The 21,217-nt window shown below is 45.1% G+C and overlaps 1 protein-coding gene across 10 annotated transcripts in view; it reads left to right on the plus strand.

Moving 5' to 3' along the window:
* The window catches only part of CACNA2D4 (calcium voltage-gated channel auxiliary subunit alpha2delta 4), a 132,814-nt gene that overhangs the window by 2,062 nt on the left and 109,535 nt on the right, over positions 1-21,217 (plus strand). For 9 of the 10 annotated variants that reach the window (XM_074826122.1, XM_074826126.1, XM_074826116.1 and 6 more), the window contains exons 2-9: positions 3,550-3,631; positions 10,290-10,406; positions 11,906-11,965; positions 13,402-13,564; positions 15,765-15,896; positions 17,642-17,702; positions 18,299-18,449; positions 20,696-20,770. In XM_074826122.1, the coding sequence (XP_074682223.1) occupies positions 3,550-3,631; positions 10,290-10,406; positions 11,906-11,965; positions 13,402-13,564; positions 15,765-15,896; positions 17,642-17,702; positions 18,299-18,449; positions 20,696-20,770 (841 nt within the window). The remainder of the gene's footprint in view (positions 1-3,549; positions 3,632-10,289; positions 10,407-11,905; positions 11,966-13,401; positions 13,565-15,764; positions 15,897-17,641; positions 17,703-18,298; positions 18,450-20,695; positions 20,771-21,217) is intronic. The other variant, XM_074826124.1, reaches the window with a different exon arrangement.

Here is a 21,217-nt window from a genome sequence, read left to right on the forward strand (position 1 = left end):
ATCAAATCCTTTTCTGATGTGTTTGGTTATAATGTGAAAGCCCTTTACTACTGAGAAAAGGGTTACGTCACTTTGCACAATTTAGAACTTATTCATGTAGAAGAATGAAGAATAAACAATAGAAAAAGAGCTTTTCTCCCCTGATACTGAAACCAGACCAACAGCTAAATTAATCCCTGGTGTTTCAAATCCACTCATGAATTTAACTAAAACATAAAAGTTGCCCTTTACAAATGAAATTTCAGTAGAAGAACACATTGGCCAAAGGGAGTAAATCAGCAGAAAATGGACCTGCTCCATAGATTACACAGGGATGTTTTGGGGACAGAAAACCAGAGTCTTTTAAACACCAGCTGCATTCAATCACAGTTAAGTGACACCAGCCTAAGTCAGCCTGTGCCGCTTCCCCAGGTTGTGCCTGGTTTTGCTGCACCGTGCTTAGTTTGTTGCCAACTTATTCACATCTTTGCAAAGCTCACTCAGCTTTAACTCCAGTGGTACAAAAATCTGCTCAATCAGTTGTTAGCAATGCTTCTGGGGTGCAAGTTCAGCACAGAAACCACCTCCTCTTCCCTCCTGGCCACGACTCTGCTCATCAGTTGGCCATGACATGGACAGAAGTATTTGCAGCTGTGAGGATGGTGAGGATTTGAGGCTGGCTGCTCAGCCTTTGCTTCTTGAGGTACTGGCAACATTGAGAAATGCTGGTGGGAGAGATAAAGATCACCATCGTATGGCCTCTTTAGGCTGCCCCTACTGCCTCTATACATCTACTTCTGAGTTCATGGAGCCAGCAGCCTTAGATGGAATTTCTTTGCAACCTGATGAATTTTAGACTGACCTTTTCTCTCACTTGTTGATGAAAAAAATAAGGAAACCTATTTAAATTCATCAGGCTGCCCTTAATTTCCCAGTACTCTAAGGTTTCTCCCTTCCCTGGCAAATAATTATCTTTTAAATATATTAATGCCATCATGTTTCTGCCTCTTCACTTGCCTCCTTTTCAACTTCCATGAAATGCCACCATATATTTTTACTTACCCACTCCTCAGCCCTGTCACACAGGCCTTCAGGACCTTTGTGCCCTCTCATTCTTCTGTGCCCCCCTAACTTTCCAACCAGCCCTTCAAAGCTGTCACTCTCTGGCCCTTGCTCTGCTCTCCCCCTGCCTTTGCGCCTCCTTCCTCCTCTGCTTTGAGACCAACAGAAATATCAGCCCCCAGGCCAAAGCAGCAGCTCAGAAGTGGCTGCGAGGCTGCTGCCTTGGGTGGGCTGGGAGAGCCCTCCCGGGCTGAGCATCCGACACAGGGCACCCGCATAGAAATTGTGAAATTACACAAACCTTGATTTTTTTTTTCTCAAATTCTGCTGTTACTGGAAGCTTCAAGGTTCATACATTTTGGCTTTTTTTGCTGCACTCTCAAAGGCTAAAAACCAACCTTCCCTTTCCTGTTTTTACAAAAGTGGAGAATCCCAAGTCATGGTGGACTTAAGGACTTCACAAACAAGCAGATCCACAAGCAGCAGGGCTGGATCTTCTATGAAACTGTGTCTGTGGCTGGCTTCTCTACTGACCGATCATTGCTAAGCTTGTATTGTGGATGTTTACCTTGATAATAGCATTTTTCCACTGAAGCTGCCCAACCACACCCACTAGCCAGAAATTAATATCACAGACTCTTCCATGCTGCTGGGTTGAAAAATGATGAGGGCTGGAAGGAATAGGGGCACATGCATGGCCACAGACACAACACAAAACAGACGGACCAGAAGCACACACACCTCATTTTTGGGGGAGAAAAATGGAGTAAAAATAAACCTCCCTGCTAAAATTACTATCCCAAACTTCATGTTTAGGTTCTCTCTTTCTACAGTAAAATGTGAGGAGACTGGAGAATATTAGTTAATACCAGCACAAAATATCTCATACATAAAAGTTATAAAACCATCAGTAGCAGATGGACATCGAGTTAAATGTTGATTCAGACATCCTCATACCTGACAAAATGTGTTAGTCACTACATTAACCAGGAAAGCATCTCATGGGGTCCTGTTTCTGGTTTCCTCTTTCATTCTAGGCTTGCTAGAATAACTCTGATACAGAGCAATAAATCCTGGTATCCTAGCAAATACCTGTATTCTTTTTCTTTAAGAATGAAAAGAAGAGATAAAAGTTCTGACTGTCAAAATAAGATGCAGAACACAATGCAGGAAAAAAAAAAAAAAGGAAAAAAAAAGAAAAAAGCCTTGTTCTTATTGACTTCAGCTGGTGCTAGATCACACTCAGTCGTTAGACATGAATGCCTCATTGCCAATTAAGGAGTGATTAAAAAAGGCACCCACTCATTATAATCCTTTTATAGGCAGTAGAGAGAGGTGTAGTTCAGAGCAGAAGCCTTATATGTGCCAAATCATCCTCTATAGCTGCCTATCTGTCTCTATTTGCAAGAGGGGAGCCTAAACAGGCTTGTCTAGGCTAAAATTAGCTGTTGTGATTATTCCACCATTGCTTTGCTGGCTTTACTCCAGAGTTCATCTTTAGGGTGGTGTAATATTGTGTCACAGATGTAGTGCAATGCACTGGGAAATAAGGCCCTAAAGTTAAAGTCTGTTTAGGACTAGAAGAAATCTACTGGAAACCATAGGTAAGGCTCTGCACCCCATAAATAAGTGTTCTGGTAAGTGGAGAAGGCTGTTTATTTCATTAAATAAATTTCTCCTAAGTGAATCCTTGTTGAAGGAACTGCATGTAGGCGGAACTGCTTAATGTGAATCATGTAACAGATTTCTGATGAAGTGCTCTGTCAATTATGAAAGCCATCTATTTTGATTTGGATGGCTCAGTGTTCAGGCTGCTCTTCAACATCCTTATGTTCTCCATGTGGTATTGCTATCATCAATTATTTACAGGATGGCACAAATGCAAGTAGTGTATTACAATGATGAGGTGCATAATCTATTCTGGTATTATCAAGCTATAGTAACTCCACTGAGAGCAGTGAATTTGTCTGGCTTCTTAGTCTATGTCCCACACAGCTTTAGGAACTGAATCCAAGGGGTGAATCTTGACAACTTCTTTCAAGTCTGACACTTATTTCTCTTCAGCAGTCTTGATATTAGGTGTCTAGCCCTTCACCCCAGGCTCTGTCTGCAATCAGTGAAGACAAATAGGTGTCTGCAAAGAGCTATTTATTTCACTTTGTTAACAATAGAGGAAATCAGATGATATCTAAGACCAAATGTACAACCTCTGAAGTTAGGTGAGACAAATTCCACTCTGAGTCAAAATGTAACAACCGAGACCAGTAGAACTCAGTGTTTCACCTTGCTGACCAGTGTCCTGGGCAGAATGTTCGAGAACAGTACTTGCCTCCTGCCTCACTGCTTGTCTGGATAGCAGTCTGGGGAGAAAACATTGTCACTATAGTGGCTTAGAGAAATACAACAGGGTTCATACTCGAGAAGATGGAGTTTTCCCTGTCTAGAGAAGGAAGCAGTTCTGCTGACTTTGAATTATTAACACTGATTTTCCTTTTGTTGTCTTTTTAGGGTGAAGTCTTGGGCAGATGCCTTCGGTGGGGAGCTGTACTCCATTGTGACTAAGTATTCAGGCTCTCTCTTGTTGCAGAAGGTAGGCAAAAGCTGCGAGGGTTCCCTTGGCTTCTCATCATCTCCCCATGTAGGCCCCCAAGGTTTCCTCCTGGTGTTGAAGGAAGCAAAATACACAGGTCTCCAGCTAACTTTCACAACCATGCAGGTCCATATCCATAAGTACAGAGTGATGTCCTGTGGCCATTCTCCATGAACTGGAGAGAGGGATCCATCTAATGCCTTTCCTCCTTTCATTAGCTGTGGCTAAATGCCACCTAAATTGTCCCATTTTTTAAAAAATACTCTTTAATAGTACTCCTCATGTTTCCCCTCTGATGATCATTTCATGCCCTTCCATAATTACCCTTCAATCCTCCCTTCTTAAGTGTATCAGTCCCTCTCCTCCTGTGCATCACTCACCTGCTCATTGTCACCTCATCATCACCTCCTGCAGCTCTCCAGCTGGCACTTCTGTTTCTTTCTGCTTCCTCATCTGTCTTCCTCCAGTCACTCATAAATTCTTTGAGTTGTGCCTTTAAAACTCTTTGAACAGGATCTCTGAGGCAGGTGCCCTGGAAGCTGTGATCTTCCAGAGGTGCAGAACTTTGCTTGGCTTGGTCACCAAACAACAGGCACTGTTGCACTAAACTCTCTACCAGTGTTAAAGGGTGTAGCTCCAGGGGCTTTAAATGATTGGTCCCATTTGCAGCTGTAGAGAAGTTGCTCTGTTTTACCTTGATTTCTGAGGTCAGAGGTGAATGGCTGCCCCTCTTTCAGGTTTGGTGGCCTCTGCACTGCAGCATCAGGGCTGTAGGGATCAGTACCTCCCCAGTGCTGTTCAGGGGGTCTGGTGACTCCTGAGTGCATCTGAAGGGATGCAGTCACATCTCCACCTCATGTGGCCATCTGCTTAGTTTCCTTTACTCTTTCTCTGATTCTTCTCTTCAATACAAGCTATGCATTGCCTTTTAGGCCTTCTAGGTGTCCGATTTCTGTCCTGGTGTTATTACTAACACCCGTATTCCAGTGCAAAAAAGGATTTGGATATCGTTTGCCTTGTCTTGCCTTGCTGCTGAGCCCTCTACTTCCCTCTCCCCACAGTGCTGCTTTCTGGAGTAAGGGAGCATCTCCTGCAGCATCACCTTTGCTAGGCTTGGTCAAGAAAGGCCTTCAAGGTCCATCGCAAAGGTCTATACTGATCATCAGCTCTTAGGTGCAACAAAAAGCTGACGGCACTGATATAGGTACTTCATGCGCTAATCATGAGGCAGCTGCGGTGGGATATAGATGCAGGCAAAAGTTTGGCTTTTAGCAGTTTTGACGATGCTCCTGCATTGCTTATTCTTCCATGGGGTCCCCAAGTGATAATTGCCAGAGGCGAAGTGACATGCTAAGGCATCTCTGATGAATGCTGGAGCTCCAGTGGGCAGGAGTTACAGATTGGGGTTATCTGATAGGTATTTGTCTGCTGTATAGGTGTGCTTCAACACACCAACTTGCACTGCTTCTGTGGCTATTTCTAACAGATTAAGTGAGTTCATGTTCCTTGAGGGCCAAAAGTCAGTGGGACTAAGGAGAACAGGGGTTAGCTTGAAAATACCAGTGTTGTGAAAGTTAATGATGGAGGACAAGATGTGGCACCAAGGTGAATGTCAAGACAGCTGTGCTGTGTTGGCCCTCTGGAGATGTTGAGCCAGACCATTTCACCTCCCTCTGTCCACACTGTGTGTTTTCTCTTGGGCTCTTGATCTCTTTGGGGCAGGGGGTATATAAGGCCTGTAGATGCTAGTATAGTAACACTAAAAATGACAGTCATGGCAACCAGATCTTGAACAAAAATTCACAACTCTATCAGCCTTTGGTGTAATTCACTGGAAGTGAAGAAAACTATTTTCTGATTTAAAAAAAGCCTGAATGTAACCAAATCCAATCTAGCATTCATGTCAAGGCAGAGCTATATTTCCCTGGTGGTCTGACAGCCTTATAAAATAATTGCACTTGCCTGCCCCAGTCCATGTCCACATGGTTTTCCTCTTGGAGAGGGGAAGGTGTCTGGATTGCTCTTGTGTGTGTTTGGGCTTGGATGCAGCACAGACCAATTGTGTTTTGCACAGTCTCTGGACACCCCTAAGTGGGACAGTGTCACCCGTGGCTCACTGTCACCACTTCCAGCAGGGGATGCTTGATCCAGCCTTGCTCTCTTAATACTCCACTAAAGGGTTATCTCCTAAATGGACGTCCTATCCTGTCCTAACTTCATTTAAGCACTTTAAACAGCTGAAGTTTACCCTTCAACCCTCAAGTCCCACTTCTCGAGCTCTTTCATTTCACCTTATTTCCCTGGGACTAGGCAAGTAGTACCGAGGATGTCCCCTTATTTTCCTGGGACTAAGGAAATAAGGGAGGACCAGCTAGCACCTACTTCTTCAGTCCTCTCAGCCTCCATTTCTTTAGCAAGCACTGGGTCTGCCACCTTCTTGCAAATCAGCATCCCAAAGCAGGGACCATCCTAGAGGGCTCCCTCTGTGTCCCTGACACTTATAGTGCTGCAGAAGGACAGCTTTAGGAGGATGCAGATGGATCTTTTACTAATACAGTACTATTAGTATATAGATTACTATTAGGCAACATTTTCATGCCCCATGAGATGCACCTTGGCAGACCCCAAATAGCTTTATGTAGATCACCACACCAGTGCAGACTATGGACAAGTCAGGCCTGGGGAGCCAAATGCACTGAAGTCTGGAAATCCAAACATGTGTTCTTCAGGCACCTTCCTCTTTTTGGGTCATTGTCTCTCTTTCACATGAAATATTTTTCTGTGTGCATGAGTATGCACAGATCAGCAGAAGGGCAGGGAGCACAGTGTAGAGGGCAAACAATTCCTTCCTTGGTGCTTGTTTAAGTCGACAGGCATTTTGCCTTTGAGAAAATACAAACTGAGAGATAACAGCACCTTTCATATCTTACTTCATCTCCCTTGTGCCTGATAGGCTTGAAGTAACCAGCTTATTGTTGCTTGGAGAGCCATAATTTTTCAGTTACAGAATGTTTACATGTAAATCTTCTCTTCAATATTTAGCGTAAACTTCCTTTAGTGGCTTTGAGTTTGGTTTTCTTTGAGGTTCTTGTGGCTTGTTTCCCCCAGAAGAACCCTAATACCATGTTGCAAACCCAAATGGTCAATTTCTTACTAGGCTTTATTGTTTCCACAGACCTGATGAGTCACCAGACATCTCTTGAATCCATAAGGGCAGGTTCTCACCCTGGATCAGAGAGCTTTGAGGAAGCCCCCAAGCAGTCAGGGTATCGTCAAATTAAACCTTGCAGAGGTAGCAAAAGCTGAAGAGTGGCTTTGGTTTGATGGCTGAAGCATTCATTTTATTCTCTTGATCATTATGCAGCAGAGGTTAAGATAAGCTTGTGCACTTAAACCTGGTTGAGAGATGATGGATCTGTACTAAAATGCTGGCTGGGGTCTAGGACAGATGTGGGTGATAGAGCTGGAGTAAAGAGGCAATGTGAAAGGCTGAGTAGGGAGAGGGCAGAAACATCTCCCAGAGCTAAGCAACAGAAAGTTTGAACCTGTGGTTTATTAGGTCTGTTTGCAGACAGTGACCAAAGGCCTGGGGCCACCAATGGCAGCCATGCCAGGAAGACCCCATGGTGGTTCTGGGCTTCTGAGGGGCTGCCTCTGAGTGACAGAGACACCGTCAGCTTCAGCAGACCAAAAACTTAACTTTTCTACTGTGTTAACAGTGCATTAGAAGTGTTTCTGAGTATTACCCCCTGATTCCTCCTGTAGCTGAGATACCAATTGCCTTCTCTGGTGGATAGAGCTGAGAAAGGACATCAGGGCTTGGCTCCAGCTATGTAATTACTAGAAAGCACTACAAATAACTACACAGCAAAGAACAGACGAATTAAAGAAGTTCAGTCAAGACACTTTCCTGGGTGAAGATGAAAGGAATGTCTTTCACACTCTTAATATAGCTTCACTAGCAGTGATTAATGCAACACTGTGTACTTCAATGGGCTAAATTTCATGGAGGTGGGAACAAGAAAATCTATTTGGTGACATATCTCTGCAGATAAAACTTAGGGTACTGAATCCTGGATATTTCACTTTTTAAATCGCCACCCCCATCTCTGTGGAAGGAGAATCTTAATGAATTGCTCCTGCTGTTTTAAGGGAATACTAAGTACTAGATAAATATGAAAATATTTTCTGTTAGATGAGTTAACTTTTTGGCCCCTTTTCAACATCGGATCCTTCCAGCCAGTCTTCCTAAGCCTGTAGCTGTTTAGTGTTCTGTAAATTATAATGATCTGATAACCTGAACCTTAAACTCAGGTTGTGCAGGTTAATCTTGGTCAGCTATAAGCACCTGTGTTGACAATGGCTGTGTACTTTCAGCCATGGTGTACATTTCAACATACATTTCAACCGTGGTGATAACAGTACTGAAATCGCAGGTACTATTCCAATGACCACCTTTAAGAACTCTTGCAGTGAATGTTCATTAATAACAGGAGATTTTAGTGGTGAGAATACAGATACAAAATGGTTTGGTGTATTTTTTTTGTAGGAAAAAAAGCTCAAAGGGCATCTGAGCTTAAACCTGGTGTATTCCTTGCAGCCAGCTGAAACTTTGCAGAAAGGTTTTTGGGTTTTTTTTTGTCTTCCCAGCTCTGAGTTCTCAGGGCAAGATGTGTGTATGGTATTAGCAGACTGCTCATGATTGCTCATGATTACTTTTACCCTATTAATATCTACTTGTCAATGTGTCAAAAGCACATTAAAAAATAATTGAGAAGTAAAGAGCCTTGTTTTTTTTAATTGAAGATATGACCCAAGGTAACCGATGGCAGGTCAATTTGTAAAGTGCGTGCTTACCCATGCTGGTGTGGTCCCCCCCCTTCACTAGCTTTCCCAGGAGAGATTACCCTCCTCCCTCCGAGGAGGGCCTGATTAAAGCCTAGCCTGGCAGACATCGCTTCCCTCACAATGAAACCATGACATGGAGCTAAATGGGACAGGCACCAGCTGGGATGTGTGCTGTGGTCTCATCAGCAGCCAGGGACCTCGGCTGGGGGGGTGGTTGTTGCACATCCCTCTTCTGACAGCATGGCTACCCTAACCTTCATGTTCAACCAAACCTCCTCCTCCTCCCCCACTCATCCCAGCTACCCAGCTGCAGCAGAGGTGATGTGAGGCCTGGCATTTTTAATCCAATAAAACCCTTGCTGTTAATCATGCCAGACAGAGCGAGCAGCCTCCCCGCCATGCCTGCTGCAGGCTTGATGCTGCTGCTATTTCTGTCTGACCTCCTCAGCTTGCCCCATGCTCAAGGCATTTCTTACTCTGCCTGTGCTCAGCTGCCCTCCTGGATGGTCAATAAGCTTCTTGAACAAAAGGAGCTCTGCTTGCTCATTCTGAAGACATGCAAAGTCCTCCCACCCCACCATTTTCTTCTAATTCGAAAGTGCCACTAAAAGCCCTGCCATCCCCTTACCCTGTTCACCACCTCATTTTGTACTGGCACAAGGAGTCCAGCCCTGGCTGAGATTGCTGCTATGGTGCTAATACAACATGAAGATGGAGGGGGTGTGTGTATACTGTGCAGAGATATGATGATGAGGGACCAGGGAAATTCAATTGGTTGCCTTTGTGCTTCCACATTACTGAAGAAGTAAGGCTCTGTCTTTTCTGAAATAGGTTAATTGTCTCGTGTCCTTTCACAGGTTTTCTTGCTCTTTCTTTCTGCCTATCTCTGTTAGCTTTTGGATTTTTTGAAAAGGAGAAATAAAGACCATTGTGTAGTCTTGAAAGGGCAGATTTAGGGAGGCAGATTACTATTACCCAGTTTGGGAGTACTCCCAGGTTTTTAATGCTTAGATTATATGAAACATGGTCAGAAGAAGCTGGTTATCTCTGAAGCTGTCAGATCCTCATCCTTCTCATTACAGCATCTCTCCCAGTGGAGACAGCACTAAGTAGCCATGCTTGTGATTCCTAGTTTCTGGGAATTGCCTCTGTGCTGCTTTTGGCCCAAAGCATGCTCATGCATGCTGAATAAGCAGTATCATAACTGTCTTGCTGACCTTTCCTTGGCAGTCTCCCACCTAAGTCCTAAGTAGACCCTTCTTGCTGCAGACCTGACAAGACACCCTACAGGTATGATGGCAGTGTGGGAGGACAAGACGTGCACTAGCATGACATCTTTCCCATTAGTGCCCCAGAGCACATATGACATAGGAGGTGAATTAATGACAGAATACAGCTCCTTTCCCTTGCCCTTCCCTCTGCCTTAAGTAAATTTCAGGTATGTGATGCATATAATGTTAGTATGGATGTAAGCACAATGCATATTTTAGGTTTTCAAAATTCAACCTTCTGCTTCTCTTATTTGTAAGCACTAATAGCTTCAGATACACTTCTGTTTTCAACATCCACAAGCTCACAATTGGATCAGTTGCTTTTAGTTAGTTAAGATGCTTTGTGTTACGGCCAGTGATCTGCACACACCCATATTATGGGGTGAAAAGGGAGGAAAGGCAAAGGTGGGAAGTGATAAATAAGACCAGTTATTTCAACACCTCTTTCTTTGCCAAAGACAATACCTAGCTAGCAATAATAGATTCACCCTTCTTGTGAGCCTCCTGCTCAGCAGGATTTTCTGCTTTTCCTTGGGTAGAAGTACAAAGATGTGGAGCCAACTCTGAAGATCAAAGAGGTGGATGGCTTAGAGCTGGTGAAGAAGTTCTCGGAGCAGATGGAAAGCATGCTCCGCAGGAAGGTTGAAGCTGTTGAGGTATGACCCTGTGGCCTAGGGGAAGGAAGTCCTCTCCTGTCAGCCCCAGAGCAGTAGATGCAGGCCTCCTGCCTGTACTAGGAGAGTGTGGGCGCAGAGGCTGCACAAGGACTTCCTTGCCCAACCAAATGCCTGCTGGTGCAGCTGGCTGCTCACTCTGAGCTTTAAATAGACACTGGTGGGAGGATGTGGGTGTTCAGACAAGGGAATGCTGGCTTCTCCCTCAGCCCAAAGTAGGAAATAAGATAAAAACAAAGTCTAGGAATAAATATGAGGGAATGAACACTCCTTTAGGAGCAAAGAGCTGTTTGAAGAGAAAAAAACCTCTCACAAATTAAAATAAAGTTTATCCCTGTGTAATGCACTCTGGCCATCAAAGACTAGTAGCTTGTTTCAGCTCTATGTGTGGCTCAAGGGAAATTCCTGCAGCCCCTGAACACAAGCTGCAAGGAATGTGCTTGGATTTCCAGCTGTGTACATGGGGAAACATGGATGAAGTGGCAAGAGGTCTTTAGCTGTTTCTGTGTTGGACATCAGAGCAGGTAATCACTATGGCCCCTCTTACTGCTTGCATCTAAGTATCTATCATATTCCCTTATATTTACCCACTATGAAAAGCATATTTCTGTAGTCACAGAGCCTTGACTATTTAAGGCGTCTAATGTGGAAAAGTCATCCAGAAACACATCATTTGAATCTCAAAGTGAAATGTGGGCATATTTAGACCCAGAGCTTTGGCCCATAACATTAAATTCATAGCCAGACTTTTCCAGTGTTTAGATTGCCTTATCCTCTGTGAAGGAGCAAAAAGTAGTTTTGCTGAAACTGTCACTGATTGTGCAACTCTGAAAACATGTATATGTTTAGCTGGATTCCTTCCTAGTCTGTACCAATTGAGAATTAGTGTCCTGAAGCAACATATTAGAGAATACTAGTTGATCATATTGCCTTCCATAAATGGTAAGAGCTTACAAATGACTGCAGCATCACTGAACCCTTTATGAAATCAAGTCACGGTCTTTGTCTCAGTAACAATACCAGACTGAGACTCCCACAAGGCCTTTTCCTTTGATGAAATCCTGACATCAGGCTGGGTCTGAAATGCCTTTCCCATGGCTTTTTGGAAGGGTTCATGGAAAATTAAATTAAATCTCTGGCTGTTGTTTCTCTAAATGAACATGTTTCTCTTTGTATATGTCCTGTGATATCTAATATTGCTCAGGGGTTTAGCAGGGACTCTGGAGTAAGTAGATGTGAATATACTTGGCAATAAATAGCTGTGAATATACCTTCCAAGCTGTAAAGTTGCAGCACATGATGACAGATCAGCAGAAAAGGAGGGCAAGAGGGAAGTTTATAGTCCTGTGCCTCTGTGTTGTGGTGGAGGCGGCAGTCGTGTGTCTTTTCACTAACTGTGTAAATGGCTGATACAGCTGGAGGAGCTTCTGGAGGGCTTTCCACCACACCCACTCATCTTTCTTTCTGTGTGCTTGCATTAGAGGTTGGTGGAAGCAGCAGAAGATGCAGATCTGAACCATGAGTACAACTCCTCACTGGAGGTAAGTTTATCCCTGTCAGTGACAAAATGTGACACACATCCTCAGAGACACTAGCCAAAAGGCAGGCCTAGTAGCCCCCAGCCACTTCAGGCTCATAGACAGGAGTTTCCTTGTCTTCAGGACACTCAGCTTGTCTAGAAACCAGTGTGAGTAAGCGACACAAACATTGTCACTATGTGACATGTTAGTGCAAATTAGCTGATGCTTTGTGGGTTACTTGATTGGAAAATGAGCTAAAAATTGTGTATGAGCAATGAGGAGAATTCTGTTACAAATACCCACAGCAAACTGTTAATACCAATGAGCTGAGCTTCTCACCATCTCTCTCAACAGCTCCCATCATCTTTAATCTACCCTGCAGACACTCGCTTGTCAAGACTCCCTTTTAGGTGAAAGCTTGGTGCTGTCCAAGCAATTTGGACAATTGCCTTTCTGTTAAAAACTATAGCCAAGCTACAGGATTATTGCTGGTGAAAGGAACTGGAGTGAAAACTCCAATGAAGGAAGACTGCTGTCCACAGTACAAGTGCAGAGTGCTTAGCAAAAGTACAGGCTACCTCTGCAAGTACAACTCTCCGTGCTGGGAAAGAGTAGGAATGAAAATGCTTCTTGAAATCAAACTAGCTACCAATTTCACCTCTACCTCTTTATGTAAGAATCACATTACAGTCATGCTAGTTGGGTCAACTGCATTCACAGTAAGGGTCACAGGTGAGTCAAGGTACATGACCCTGTATTTGCACACACAGTTCACACCACCTGAGTACCGTTAGTGCTTGAACGTAAATCCTTAAATAACTTCTGCTCTCTGATAAAGTCAGCAAAAAATCTTAAAAACATCTGTTATTAAAGGGTGAAGATACTAAAGTGACCATGGATGCTAAATCCCCAGTGGCCTTCACAGGGAGAAAACTGTGCTGTCTTTGAGCACCTCTGTCCTTTGCTCCTGACAAGGGCCTGCTGCTTGGAGTGAGGGGATAATCCTAGCTGGATGTACATCAGAAGTTAACTCTAGTAAATGACAGCTGTAGACACAGGGCAAGTAAGTTCAGCATTGGCATGCCCTCTAGCAAACCTGGGAGCTAGACCTAGTGAGACCTCTCTGGCTAGTCACTTAAATACCTCTGAGGGACCATGGGAGTCTGCCACTGCGTCCTTTTGCTCTCAGGTGGCTCTTCTGCTGATGGTTATTACCATGCTTTCAGTCATGGGGGCATCTGACAATAAGAAACTGGGCAGAAACCATCATCTGGGCAGTTTGACACTCTCCAGTTGGTAACAGATCTTGTTTGCGGCTCATCTTGATTCTACTTGAAGCCTGAATTCTCCAGATATCCCTTTTTTGTTTTAAGGAGTGGTTTTTTGGGGTAGTACTGGTAATAATCTGTCTTATTCTCTCTTGTTGCCTTTCTCTTTTCCATTATCTTCATCAACAGTTTGATTACTACAACTCTCTCCTGATTAATGAGAAGGATGAAAATGATAATTATGTGGAGCTTGGAGATGAATTCATTTTGGAGCCAAATGAGCATTTCAGTAACCTGCTGGTGAACACCACATACAGTGATATCCAGCTCCCCACCAATGTCTACAACAAAGGTAATGGCCTCTACTGGCCTCTACTTTCTTCCCACTGGTAGGTTGCTGTGGAAACTACCAGTAATAATACTGAAAGAGAGGATGGGAATAGAAAAAAAACAATTGACATAAAACAGGGCTGTAAAGGTACTGTCCTAAGGCACAGTCATGCATGTATAGCAGCCTGTCACTGTGAAGGGTTTAGGTATAATCTGCTCTTGGAAGACCTCTAATGATAGACAGGCCTCCATCTTAGGCAGGCAGTATAGTCTCCTACAGTTTATCTACCTAAACAAAGACACTGTGAAGCAAACTGTGATGTGAATTTATTGGCAGTTGTTACTCTACACAAAGGGTCAGATCTTCGGGTGTCAAGGATCTCAGCTAAGAATTTAGACCCTAAGTACCTTTGTGTTATGAGGCACTAACACCTCATGGGGACACTTAATTCCCAGTGAGCATATCCACTGGGGACTGGGGGTAATTCACAACTGCTACCAGGACATGACTGTTGTGGGCTATTTTCCATTTTCAGCAAGCCTTTGGCACTTTAGCAGCTGCAGGAGCTCAGGGAGGTACTGAGGCTCACATGGCCTCATCTCTGCCCAGACTGTGTCCTCTCCCCCTGCACATCCACACCACTCCAGCTGCACACCAGAAGCCAGTCCATCTCCAGGCTGCTGCCAAATCTGCAGGCTGAGACACCAGCCACAATTGTTCTAAGTTTACTGTTCTTTTTGGCCAATGTTCAAAGCTGCCTGAACTGGCTCCTTCCCTGCCTCTCCATCAACTCTTCCCTTGCATACGTTTTGACAAGAAAAAAAAAGCGTCATTACTTCTTATAGATGGAGCTCGTTTACAGTCTTCAGGACCAGAAGGAGCAGGCGCTCATGACTGCACTCACAACTGCTACGTTATTTGGAGGGACAATAGAGGGAGTTCTATTTCTCCCATGATTTTAAATGAATTCCATCTGGTCTGACAGACACAGACACTAAAGTTTTGCTCACAATAGAGCCACCAGCAGAGCTGGCTGTGGGTAGCTCCAACAGAGCTACACAAAGTAGGCTGCTGTGTACAGCAGCACACAGAGAGATGGACAAATGGCCGCTGTCAGAGACAGCCAAGAGGCACTTCCCAGATAGCTGATTTCTTGCCTGTACAGCTTGACACAAACCATCCAGCTGCTCTGGCTATAGCTGGAGAGTGAGCAGCAGATGGAGGAAGAGGAGGGCTGCTTGCATGCCCAGGGCTCCTCCCAGGAACAGTACCTGGCAGTACTCCCTCTCTTGCGAACAGCAGCAAGCCTGCCTCTCCACAGCTTGTCTGGCTCCTTTCCTGCATGCGTTACTTTGGCCTCATTGCTGGGGTGCCACAGTTCAATTTTTCCACTATTTTGACCAAAACCGCCTTTACTAAAGTGACTAAACAGGAAGTGGTAGGTCAAAGCCCCATTCCTTTCAACATTATTACAGTTAATCCTACAATGACCAGTTTCTTATAATTCCCTGTTTCTATTGCTGCCACTCTGTTTGGTCTCCTGAGGAAATGAGTCAACACAGACACCAAATATACACTGCATCTTAACGAGTTCTTGCAAGTCTGCAACTTCCAATTGATTCTGATGAGATCAGGGGCAAGGGAGGACAGCTCAGACTTTGTGAAAGAAAGGGCAGACAAAGAAAAAAATAAAGAATTGTTGAGGAAAGAGAGAGAGAAATTGCATATAAATCCTAGAGCTCCTCTGTTTTAGGTAATTACATCTAGCATAAATTTAAACACTTTTTGCAGAAAGGCTGTTCTGCTCAGTGGTGAACCAGGCAGTTGCCTTACAACAGACACACATTTCCTCTTAGGTAGCAGCTGCATCCTGCCTGTGTGGCATGCCAGTTGTGCCCAGCACAGTGCTGGTTTTCCTGGGTCTCTTGGAGCCTTCTTCCAATCAGACATAATGCCCAAGGGCAGACAAGGCTGGAAAGAGAAATGGAGATAATACCACATGATCAAGCTGAGATCACCTGTAGTGGCCAGTGGTGACCTGCCCTCCAGGATTTACTTGAATGCTGCCTCTAATTCCCTGCTCAATGTCAAAGCATTGGACAAGGCTGCATTCTTCCTGGGACTGCCTTTGTTCCCATCCTGCTCCTCCATCAGGTCAGGGGTGGGTATCCTCCCCTCTTTTGCACACTTTTTTCCCCATTTTCTATTCTTTCCCCCACAGACCCTGACATCCTGAATGGTGTTTACATGTCAGAAGCCTTGAATCCTATTTTTGTGGACAACTTTGAAAGGGATCCCACATTGACCTGGCAGTACTTTGGCAGCTCCACTGGATTCTTCAGGCTCTACCCAGGTAAAAGAGCAGAGATCAGCTTCACTCTTTCAATTCAATGCAATAGTCTTGCAGGACAGTGTCTGTGTCATGGAAGAGCCCAGTCTGGGAAAGCTGGGTGTAGTGTGGCGTTATGAAGGAGGGGTGCAGTGTGCAACATATTCAGTGCATTGGTTGCTGCTGCTTAGGCTAAAGGAATAGTGTCCATGGCAGGCATAAACCCCTTTTTCCCAAGCGGATCAGTCCCCCAGGCATGTTGTCCTTGCAACCCCAGAGGAGTTTGCTTGCAGGGGTGTGCCTTGGGCAGGCTGCCTTCCAAAAACCCCACAAAACACCATTGCAGGACCTGTGAATCTCACAGGCAGGGTGAAGAGGCTGAAGGAGGGCTTCCTGCCTCATGCTCCCCTGTAGTTTTTAGTGGTGGCCACAGCCTCTCTCCATCTCTGATGCCACACATGGCAGATGCAGCTTGTCAGCCTGATTTCTTGTTCACTTGCCAGCTGCAAGTGGCAGGTAAGGTCACTGCACAACAGGGAGGCCCTGTGCAGAGAGGAATCCATGAGATCCTCTGCAGCTGTAGTTTGGCCTGGTGGCCCCTTTGTCAGATGGTTGCATGTCCTTGTTCTGTCACCTGTCACATGTTGTGGAAGGGGAAAGCAGAGACGATACAACATAGGACAAATACAGGCTGGGTGATGAGTGGATTGAGAACAGCCCTGAGGAAAAGGTCTTGGGGTGTTGGTTGACGAGAGGCTTACCATGACCCAGCAGTGTGCACTCACAGCCCAGAAAGCCAACTGTATCCTGGGCTACACCAAGAGAATTATGACCAGCAGGTCAAGGGAGATGATTTTTTTCCCCCTCTACTCCACTCTCGTGAGACGCCACCTGAAATACTGCAGTCAACTCTGGGACCCCCAACATAAGAAGGACATGGACCTATTGGAGTGAGTCCAGAGGAATATCAGAGGGCTGGAGCACCTCTCCTGTGAAAACAGGCTGAGAGAGTTGGGATTGTTCAGCCTGGGGAAGAGAAGGCTCCAGGGAGAACTTACAGGGGTTTCTAGTACTTAAAGGGGACCTACAGGAAAAATGGGGAGGGACTTTTTACAAGGGGATGTAGCGATAGCACAAGGGGTAATGGCTTTAAACTGAAAGAGGGTAGGTTTAGATTAGATGTGAGGAAGAATTTCTTCACTATGAGGATGGAGATGCACTGGAACAGGTTGCCCAGAGAAGTTGTGGATTCCCCCTCCCTGAAAGTGTTCAAGGCCAGGTTGGACGGGGCTTTGAGCAACCTGGTCTAGTGGAAGGTGTCCCTGCCCATGGCAGTGGGGTCGGAACTAGATGATCTTTAAGGTCCCTTCCAACTCAAACCATTCTGTGACTCTATGATAACTGTGAACTGAGCCTTTAGCAGGGAATCTGCAACACATTCCTGTCATGCTGCTGCTTTTTTATGCTCTCAACCACCCTTGGAGAGAAAAAGATGTTGTTGACAACTACATCAAAGTGGCAAAAAGTTCAAAGCAAGTGCAATTGCTCCCCAAATTCTGTCAGATTATGCCTAGTACATTTTTTAATAGAAACTTAATAAATGGTTCACTGAGAACTGCTGAAGACCACACAGCTCTGCTTGTCTTTCTGCAGAATGGGGGGTAGCTGGGTCTCAGCAGTGAACAGCAGAAGTGCAGGTGCCTGGGGTGTGGGGAGCAGATGTCTGCCTGTCTGTGTGTGTTGATTGCTCCTTTTGCTGCTCCCTTCAGGAATAAAGTGGTTACCAGATGAGAACGGAGTTGTCTCCTTCGACTGTAGGAATCGTGGCTGGTAAGAGTTTTGGAGACACTTGGCCAAAGCACCTTTCAGTCTTCCCCTCTCCCTCTTTTCCAAGGTGACACCTTAGTGGCTGATCAGCAGTTACTGGTTGCCCCATGCTGCTCCTGCAAGAGATGAGGGGTACATAATGAAGGCATACCAAGTTAGGAAGCCCTATTGCCTGCCAGCACCAGAGTTCCATTTGGCATCTAACAAATGCCACATGGAAATTGCCCCCAGCATGTCCTTTCTCTGTCCTATCCTCCTTATAATTCTGCAACCAGAGGGACGGGGCTGTTCAGACTCCAGAAATGCAGGTCATTTACTCAGCATGGCTGAAAAAGGCTTTAACAATTGTCACTCTCAGTTGAATTTGGACATGTGTCTGCAGCAGGCCCAACATTTGCCAATGTGGGAAGTGAGATGCTGGGGCCCGTGGAAGAGGCAGGCTGGTAGGAAGGGACCCATCAGATGCCCAGCCTCACTCTGCTGGATAGCTGTGCTTGGTGCATGTCATGCTGCGGGTAGCAACATGTGACAGCAGCATGCCCAGCGTTCCTCCTCCCCATAGGCTCACGGTGCTTCCTTGTATTCTTCTTTTTATAAAGGTACATCCAAGCGGCCACCTCTCCCAAGGACATTGTCATCATTGTGGATGTCAGTGGGAGCATGAAGGGCCTGCGGATGACCATTGCCAAACACACCATTGCTACCATTTTAGATACTCTGGGAGAAAACGACTTTGTCAACATCATTGCAGTAAGTTATCTCCCATTTCCAGTGCTGAGCTGTCTTCCTTGTGCCTCGCACCAACACTTCAGTCCCTTTCGCAAACTACAGGCATTACGGTGGCATAACTACAATACTTAGTACCTATGTTGGATGGGGGATTAAAACTAATTATCCTTGGGAAGTCGTCTTCGAGTGGTCAGCAGGGTGGCTGCTAAGTCATCTCGCCCTCCTCTATGGAGGATGTTAGCTACATCCTTTTGTTTACTTAGCGATGTGACTGCAACAGAGATAAAGTGCTATGGATGGACACCTGAGCTAACAGGCACCTGAACTAATAAATTCACCTAGTATAGCATAATACTGTATTTGAGTCCAGCAGCAGTATAATCCTCAGGATAATGTTTTCAGGCTATGAAATTACCATGCCTTTTTTGCACCAGCATCCTGCAAGTCTGCAATCCAGTTCAGAGTCAATCTGCACAGGCCTGCATGGAGTTTGGTCAGGTTGCCTCGGTGTTACTCTCTCCCTTTTTAAGCCCTGGCCAGGATAAGGAGCGACTGGTTACCCATAGAGAACCAGCACCACTGACCACAGAAAGCAAAACTTTTCCATGATCCATGGGAGGGTTGTTACCCAGTTAAAGGCAAATTGCAGATTACCTCCTAATTTTCAAAGTTAAGTCAAGCACCATCCCTTTCCCCAGGCTCCTTTCTATAAAAGCTTGACAGGGCACAGTCACTGAGATATAAAGTCTACTTTTTGTTGATAGCTTTTTATTTTGTAAGATACTTAGGAAGTCCAGTGCTGACAGTTCTGTCTTTATATGGCTGTATAGATGGAATAGTGAACAGTGTTGGCAGAAAAATGGAGAGAAGTTATTAAGGTGTTTGAAATACCATCTATTCTTCAAAAACAATCCCAGAAAGGGCATATAATATATTCCTTTACTGTACTCACACCAAGAACCTACTGCTCGGACACACTGACAGCAGGCTGAACATGAGCCAGCAGTGTGCCCAGGTGGCCAAGAAGGCCAATGGTATCCTGGCTTGCATCAGAAATAGCGTGGCCAGCAGGGACAGGGAAGTGATCTTACCCCTGTAAGTGATCTTACCCCTGGTGAGGCTGCACCTCAATTACTGTATTCAGTTTTGGGCCCCTCACTACAAAAAGGACATTGAATTACTCGAGCGTGTCCAGAGAAGGGCAACGAAGCTGGTGAAGGGTCTGGAGCACATGACGTACGGGGAGCGGCTGAAGGAACTGGGGTTGTTTAGTCTGGAGAAGAGGAGGCTGAGGGGAGACCTCATCGCCCTCTACAACTACCTGAAAGGAGGTTGCAGAGAGCTGGGGATGAACCTCTTTAACCAAGTAATAAGCGATAGGACAAGAGGGAACGGCCTCAAGTTGCTCCAGGGAAGGTTTAGACTGGATATTAGGAAGCATTTCTTTACAGAACAGGTTGTGAGGTGTTGGAATGGGCTGCCCAGGGAGGTGGTGGAGTCCCCATCCCTGGAGGTGTTTGAGTAGAGTTGACATAGTGCTTAGGGACATGGTGTAGTTGGGAACTGTCAGTGTTAGGTTAATAGTTGGACTGGATGATCTTCACGGTCTTTTCCAACTGAGATGATTCTGTGATTCTGTGACTCAAGCTCCTATTGATTAGCTGAGCATCAGTGGCTTCTTAGCCATGCTTTTATGAATTATGCTCTTCTGAACGTTGCAGGAAAAGGTTTACACTAGTATGTTTTACCTCACATAATTATCGGGCTAGAAGCATACACCACACTAATTATCACAGTTCAGTGGATATGTGGTAACTTGATATGTTGACATTCAGCAGTGCGCCAGAGGCATCAGACATTAGGCTACAAAACCACTTGCAAGGTTCAGCTGGTGACTGGGGACTCACAGACTTTCCAGAAGTCAAAAATATGCACAAACAGTGCTAGAAGCAAGGCCAGGGGCACAAGCTAATAGAGTGTGGAGAAAATCTCTACAGTGTGAGTGGGGGAAAACAAAAAGTAATTTGGTATGTGTAGATATGTCCAGATAGAACTCAGCAAAACACCATGTTTAACGTGTTATTTAAACAAATAAGAGATTTATCAAAATTATAATTTGCCATGATCACTACAACAATTCTTAAGGGAAATATGTATAACATGGCACAAAGGTCCATACTGTTTTCTGAATATTCATCTAAGACATGAACCCATTTTATGAATTTTCTCCCATTACAAACCCTTTCTTTTCATTTTTCTCTTTGCAGTATAATGATTATGTTCATTTTGTCGAACCCTGTTTTAAGGGTATCCTGGTCCAAGCAGACAGAGATAACAGAGAGGTGAGTACCAGGCTCCTTCCGATGTTATTCAGGTAGCTCTCTTAATGTTAGAAGTACACAGGGTTAGGATGTTGTGACATGAAACCCCAGGGACAAGAAACAACCATCTCCCAGAAAGGTTTGCATTTCAGAAACAAGCACCACTTCAGTGGTGTGTGCTGGCTCCATGGTTCATCTTTGCTTACACAAAGCTGCTGTAAGATGGGGTCAGCTGGCTAGCTAAACAGCAGCAACCAGCTTCCCCTGTGTCCCCGTGCTACCAGAGCATGAGTGGACCTAGCCCAGACTGCTGTGGAAAAATTGTGCCAGAGGGCAAAGGTTCTCCATCTTTGAAGCCCCCCATCCTCAGGTCTCAGAAAGGAGAAAAACCAGCCCTTTCCTGGTGAATGCGCTTTCAGCCTGGCCTGATCCTTTGCCAGGGTGGACCGCCAGCAAGCTTTCTCTGAT

The sequence above is a fragment of the Strix aluco genome, chromosome 5, assembly GCF_031877795.1.
Source record: "Strix aluco isolate bStrAlu1 chromosome 5, bStrAlu1.hap1, whole genome shotgun sequence".
NCBI lineage: Eukaryota > Metazoa > Chordata > Aves > Strigiformes > Strigidae > Strix > Strix aluco.